This window comes from Tenrec ecaudatus, chromosome 4 (assembly GCF_050624435.1).
Source record: "Tenrec ecaudatus isolate mTenEca1 chromosome 4, mTenEca1.hap1, whole genome shotgun sequence".
NCBI lineage: Eukaryota > Metazoa > Chordata > Mammalia > Afrosoricida > Tenrecidae > Tenrec > Tenrec ecaudatus.
This window is the reverse complement of record NC_134533.1, coordinates 52,882,288-52,889,458: the sequence shown is the minus strand read 5'-3', so window position 1 is coordinate 52,889,458 and position 7,171 is coordinate 52,882,288. Positions and strand designations below refer to the sequence as shown.

General features: G+C 52.6%; 1 protein-coding gene across 5 annotated transcripts in view; it reads right to left on the bottom strand.

Moving 5' to 3' along the window:
• Positions 1–338: 338 nt before the first annotated feature.
• SERGEF (secretion regulating guanine nucleotide exchange factor) overlaps positions 339–7,171 on the bottom strand; it is a 230,265-nt gene continuing 223,432 nt past the window's right edge. For all 5 annotated transcript variants that reach the window (XM_075548416.1, XM_075548420.1, XM_075548421.1 and 2 more), the window contains one exon: positions 339–701. In XM_075548416.1, the coding sequence (XP_075404531.1) occupies positions 364–701 (338 nt within the window). In that variant the 3' untranslated portion in view covers positions 339–363. The remainder of the gene's footprint in view (positions 702–7,171) is intronic.

Here is a 7,171-nt window from a genome sequence, read left to right as displayed (position 1 = left end):
CATGCTGTGAGCTCTGGGAGTACAATGCCCAGAGAGGCTTGGGCTGCACTCAACACAGCCGAGGGACCCAGGGCTGCTGGACCGGAGCTGCTGGAGATGGGTCTGTGTTTGTTATGGCACCAGGTGGGAACTGGCTGCTGCTGTCCCTTGGTGAGGTCCTTGGCCCATCTTCTCATCTGCTGACTGGAAAGGGTATCTGTCTCCTTGGGCAGGTGGCGGTCCATCTTTCTGGTCTGTGCTCAGACCAACCCCAGGTCTCCCATTCCTTTCTCAAGCCAACCCCCTACCTCAACCCCCAACCCAACAAAGCATTTCTCTGAGAACATGTTTGGTGGGAAAACCTGTTTTATTCAAAGCTCTCTGTCACAAGTCCCCCACTTCTGGAACTGTCAGAGTGGCGTTGGGATGAGGTTTCTGATGGTCTCTCCTTCTAGTTTCTCCATTTCCAAGCTTGTCCGTTGTTCCCTGAGAATCAACATCTTCGGTGGCATCCGGAAAGGTGTCCATGTCCTTAGGGCCCTGGCCCTGTGCAGGTGGAGCTGGCAGCTGGCAGAGGGCCAGTGAGTGGCCAGCCCCACAGCCCACGTGCAGTACCGTGGACGACCTCAGAGCCTGCACTGGCACAGGGGCCCAGATGTTGACTTCGGTGCCATCTCCACACATGCCGTGCTCGTTCCAGCCCCAAGAGTAGCACACGCCACCTGTGGAGGAGAGAGCAACATGGTTGAAACGCTTGTGTGTACACGCCACAGCTCGGCGCGGCTCCATGGCCTGCACCCTCCTGCTCCAGTGCTGTCCCTATCGGCACCTGTGCCACTGTTCCCATTTCCACCGACTCAGAGCCCAAACCTGTGTAGACTCTTCTCCGTCAACTGCTTCCCCCCCAACCCACCCACATGCACACACAGAACCCATCGCCACACCTGGTGATTCTGACTCTGAACGTATCTTACGTCCTTCCGTGGCTCTCTATCTCCCTGCCGCCACTCTGATCCACAACACGATCTTCAGTGCTCTGGACCATGCCAAAGGCCTTCACCAGGGTCCCATGTAACCCAGCCTTCAGAGCGCATGGAGGGATCTTTTATCATTGCCGACCATGGCATGCCCTGGCTTAAAGCCACTGCCCTCACTGAGGCACTTTTTGGGGACCTGACTCCTGACCCAGTGGCTGGGCTCACCCTATACAGTTCTCCTCCTCCTCACCACCCTCCAGCAACCTGGCCCATCTCTCAGACCCTAAATATGCCCATGCAGCTGTCCTTTCATGCCAAGCCCCATGTATCGGGGCGGGCTCCTTAAGGCCGCATCCTTTGGATTCCAGGTTAAGTATTCCTCAGAGACCGGACTCCCCTGCTACGGACCGAAATTAAATTTGTATCACGCTGTGGTGATACACGATTAGTGTGGTGATGGGTTTACGAGCCCCTCTTTGAGGTGAGTGACTGCGCAGGCTTTGGGCATGGCTGTCTCTCGAGAGCCTAGTCCCGGGTCTGCTATGTAGTCAGTGCTCAATCAGCAGCTGTTGAACGATAAAAGAATGAACTCTGAGTCACAGAGCCAGGAAGTAGCCCGGCTGTTTTAAGGGTACAGAAGAATTGCGCATCAATTACAGGGTTCCCATATACTCCTTCCTCTGACCGCCCCCCAGTTTCTCCATTATTGTCTTGCCACGGTATGATATACTTGCCATAACCTTTGACCCAATACATGATCAACTAAAGTTCACGACCCACAGTAAGAATCACTCTGCGTTACACCATCCTACAGCTCATGAGAAACACGTCCTGTCACGTGCCCTCCATTACAAGATCAAGCCGGCCAGTTTCACGGCCCTAAAACTGCCCTGGGTCCCGCCTAGTCATCCCTCCCCAGCCCAGGAGCATCTGGCAGCCACTGATCGTTTACTATCTTCTGTGGTTGTTTTTAAACCCCGCCCGTCCCTTCCTGGATATAAAAATAACATTTTCAGGGCAAAAAAAAAAAAAAAGAAGGGAAAATGTAGATAGTATAAGGGAGGCGAACTTCCAAATCCTGCCCTCCACACTACTCTGAGTATCTTGGATCGTGCCTTCAGACTTTGCTTTTGAAAGCTATGCATACTGGTGTCCTGCTTGCCATCCTTCACCACCGCTATACAGCATCCCTCTCCAGGCCCGCCAGGGCGCTCACAAAGCAAATGAGAGTCATCTGTGTGACCTGTGAGCTAGTACCCCCGTAGGAAGGCACAGAAACAGGGCCACTCCATGCTGCCTCTTTCGGCAATGTGCTCTTGACAGCCAGCATTGTTTCTGAAATTTGAGTCGACACCTACAGGTCTAGTACATTTATTTTACTTTGAATGGTACATGGACTTCTAGTTTGTCTATATCATATCTCATGTACCCCTCTCCCTTCGGATAGCCAGCTGTAGGAGGACTGCTGTCTGCACTGTCGCGATGAGAAAGAGCACGGCAATGAGCCGCCTCGAACGCCCTTTGTGCACACAGGTTCTTACTTGCACACGGTCTGACCCCCAGAGGGAAGTGCATCACTGGGTTACTAGGGATGGCGTTTTGCTCAGCTGTGGGCTTCCCTCTGTCTTTGCCACTGGGCCCTGGGGATTCTGATAAATTAAATCCACTGCAGTCGAGCGGATTCCAACCGTATTTCCCGATGACTAGTGAGACGGAGCACCGTTCACTGCTTATCCATCCCGTCTGTGGCCTCTTCTCCGAGTTGCCTGTGTGTATTCTCGGCCTAGTTTGCTATGTGGTTGTTTCATTTACTGGTTTGCATGTGTTCTTTGTATGGTATTTTGCTCATGTAATTCTTAATTGTTCAATGCACTGCAAAAGTCTTCCCAGACAAGTCTGTGGTGTGGGTCCCTGCCTTGTTTGTGGCATTGCTTGCTATGCAAATGTATTTATAATGGCTTGCTTAATTGTCCATTATGGAGATGAACCTGTATTCTATTGTCTGAGATACAGTTCGCTTTGAATTTTTATCATTTTCTATTACCTGGTTATGAACATCATTATACACGGATGTTTGTCTAGATCCCCAATTACTCTCTCAAATTAGACTCACTGAATGGGAATTCCTGGTCAAAGGGCATGTATATTTTTGAAACTTCTGGAAGGCACTGCCAGAATGCTTTGAAGAAAGGCTGCTTGAATGCACCTGCGGCACTGCATGGGGTCTCTGCCTCACTCCACCACGGCTGGCACCCCGACAGCAGACTGTCTACACCCACAGCTCCCCGCCTTCCTCAGGCCACGACCCTTTCATACAGTTCCTCATGTGGTGGTGACCCCCAATCATGACATTATTTTTGTTGTTACCTCATCACTGTCATTTTGCTACTGTTATGAATTCGGCGACCCCTATAAAAGGGTCATTCGATCCCCAGAGAGGTTGTGACCCACAGGTTGAGAACCGCTGGTCTAAACCATTATGTGCTGGGCTGCTAACCACAAGGTCCAGCAGCTTGAAATGACCAGTTGCTCTGAGATTGAGCTAGCAAGAGACAGAAGGACAGAGGCAGAGAGAGCTTTCAGAAGCCCACAGGGATAGGTCTACCCTGCCCGGTAGGGTCACGATGAGCTACAAGAGACTTGAGGGCAGAGAGTTAAACCATTATTGTGATGGAGAAAAAACAGGAGTTGGTGGAACTTTCCTGGTCTTTTCTCACAGCAGTTTTTAGTTTTCTTGGAATTCCTCCCTAATCAACCCCAGTGATTGTCTTTTATCTTTCAAGAAAATCTATCAAGATTACCCCCCTTTGATGTCCCCCATATAGTCATCAGCCCAGCAGATCCCCACGGAAGCCACGGCTGTGGTCAGAGTGCTCCTTGTTTTGTTTTGCTTGAAGGCATCCTCACGAGATGAAGTGTATTGTGTATTGCTGAGAGAACTTGTCTGCAGTCACCTGCTCATTTCTGCTGTGGGACAAAGCTCATGCTTGCACGAACTGGACTGCTAATCGCAGTACTTTTTTTTTTAATTGGTAGCTGATATTTTATTGGTTGTTTGTGGATCCGTACAGAGAAATTACAATTTATACATCCTTCTTTTGTTGTTGTTGGGGTCACACTGGCTGTATTTATGCTGTTTGGGGTTGGCAGGGTAGGTGAGGGCGGGCAATTTGACCACTCTGCTGCCATGGGCTGAGGATGCCCTCAGAAAGTGACTCAGCTCGGCGTCCACAGCCTAGGGAAGGTGAGAGCTCTGCCCCAGGTCTCTGGCCTGTAGTAGCAGCCCTTTTTGACTTGCTCTTGGACTTAGAACGATGCCTGGCAGAGCTAGTACGCTATGAACATTTGTTAAATATTGCTAGCAGTTATCTATTGAGAACTTGGCCATTGAAATTTTGTTTTGAAAACAAACAAAATTTTGTTTTGTTTTAAGGTTATAAATTCTGTCTCTGTCTTCCTTGGCAAAAGTAGGTTTTCCCGTCAATCTGACTTAAATGATTGTTTGCAGTCTTTTGACACAAGAGGGGCATTGCAAGGTTCATGGGGAATCCCAGTAGCTCTTCATTCGGGTTTCCCCAGGCTTTTGGAGCCCCTGGACAGAGTGCACTCTGCTGGTCGTCTGTGATGGGATCTGCTGCCACCCGCACCCAGATCACAGAAGAGCCTCTCTCAGTTTTCTCCCCTCGTGGCGCAGCCCGCTCTATTAGAGACGGGCCTGGGCTCACCCGTCGTTTTCCTCCTCCCAGTAGGAAGGCTATCGTTGGCTACTGCCTGGGTTTGGGGAAACACAGTTGTCTGCCCGTTTGGCCCATGGATGAGGAAGCGCACACAGAGAGGATGAGCCCCTGGCCGCGTCTCCTGCAGCTTAGAGGGGATTCAGCCAGGCCGACCTGAGGCAGGAGGTAGGGAGTGTAGATGAGGCTTGGAGGTTTGGGGCCTCATTGAGCACCTGGTATGGGCTTCACGCCCAGTCCTGGTGAGTGGCACAGCTGACAGTCAGCAGGGAGGGGGTGGGAGGAAGGGCAGTGCTGACCTACCAGCAGGACGGACCACATTGGGCAGCTGGCAGGTGCCTTTGCTCCTGCCAAGGGGAACTAGCTCTGAGGAAGCCATGCTTGGGGCCAGGGTAGCTGGGGCCTCGAGCCAGGGCTTTTACGTGTACTGGGGTAGAAGAAGCTGGCCAAGGCCCAGAAGGCCGCACCCCCACCCCCACCCCACCCCCACTACTTCCAACGAACACTGCCTCTTGATCAGGCACTTGATAGTCTTCATCTCACTCAATTCTGACAGCCCTGTGGGTTAACTGGGCTTTCTCGATTCCTCAGATCATACGTGACCAAGTGCTAAACGCTGCACATTCTAACCTCCCTCCAACTCACTGCCGCCAGGCCGGACCCCGCTCAGAGGGACCCTACAGGGCGAGTAGAGCTGCCCTGTACGTTTCTAAGACTGTAACTCTCTATAGGAGCAGCAAGTCTCATCTTTCTCCCACAGAGGAGCTAGTGGTTTCGAACTACTGACCTTGTGCTTAGCAGCCCAACACATAACCACTCCACCGCCAGGGGTCCTATATTCTAGCCAGAGGCTGCCAAACTCATTCTATAAAGGGCAGGGAGCAAGCAGTGAAGGCAGTGGGGCCACATTCTGTCTCTTACATATTCTTTTAGAAAGCCCTCCAAACACCATTCTTAGCTCACAGGACTGTACACAAACAGGCTCTAAGCTGGATTGGGCCTGCGGGTGGGGGTTGCCAGCCCCTGGCATATATTCTACTACACACTGCTCTGCTGGCCAGGGTGCCAGCCGCCACGTGGCTCTGGATACAGTACTGACGCCCTCACCTGTGGACCACGCAAGCACCTAGGCTGCCAAGAGGAGGGCTGCAGGAGCCGACCCTCCCAGCTCCCGGGCACAGCGCTCAGCACACAGTTCAGTTCGTGTGGCGCGGACAGACCTTGTGGAGAGGGGGGAGAGGAGGAGAGGGAGGGGTGTGGGGTCTCCCACCTTCAACAAACATCCAGTGGAAAACCATCAGGCATCCTCGTAACAGGACTTGTGGAAGAAGACCTTTAAGTACCGAGCCTCCCGGGGTTTTGGACGGCTTCTGCCCCTCCTCCTTGGTTGGGGCCACATGTGCAGGGACACAGTGGAGGCTCAGTGTACCGCTAACATGGGAGGAAGGAGCGGCCTTTGGTAAATCTCTCCTTAAGCTAGCCTGGAGAAGAGACATCCAGTTCTCACGCCAGGTGAAGGGCAGGATGATCCCCGGCTTTCCAGAAGGGCTCTCGGCAGTGTGCCTCAGCCTCGCCAGCTCCACGAGGACAGCTAAATCCCACCTCCCTGAGCGCGACCTGCTTTCCTGGCCCTGTGGACAGGGCTGGGCCTTGGCTGGAGAGGCCTGCAGTTACACAGGGATTCCCTGGCCCCATGTAGTTCAGGCCCTCTGCTTTTGGGGGCTCAGCAGAGCCGGTCTGCTCCAGGATGTGACTCAAGGCAGCCTCAGGTCTGCCAGGCCCCTGGCATAGGCTGGATACAAGACCCAGATCTGGTCGGGGCTTGTTGCACCTGCCTGAGATGCTTGGTAACCTGGATCCTCTGGACTCCTACCTGGCTCTTCGGCCTTTCCAGGCCCTGACTCTGCCACAGCTCTCAGCTCCAGCCCCTCGCCTGCTTTCAGAATCCACCCTGCCCCCCCTCCTTTCACACCAGCACGGCTTGGTCCAGAGTCCATTCAATTTCATTATGGGGTCACCTCTTGGACTTAGGCCCTGTGCTGGACACAACACTGGGTGTCTGCCCTCGGGCTCCCAGTCCAAGGGGAAGGCCGTGGGGAGAAGACAATGAGGAAGATGGAAGGCGTGCCTATGCACGGAGACACACAGTAGGGTGTTTGCAGTGGAGACACACAATAGGATGTGTGCTGTAGGTAGCACTGCCCGTACTCTGAAATGATTCAGGGGGGCCCTCCTGACAGCCATGAGTAGAGGAGAGTTTAAAGAAACGATAGCATAATCTCCTTCCTGCTGAATAATATACAGTTATTATTAAAAGTAATGAGGAAGAGCTCTACTGCCTGACAATCTGAAGACAGCTAGGACATTTTAAAGAGAAAATGGGCTGCAGAGAGAGAGAGAGAGAGAGAGAGTGTGTGTGTGTGTGTGTGTGAGTGTGTGTGTGTGTGAGAGAGAGAGAGTGTGTGTGTGTGTGTGTGTGTT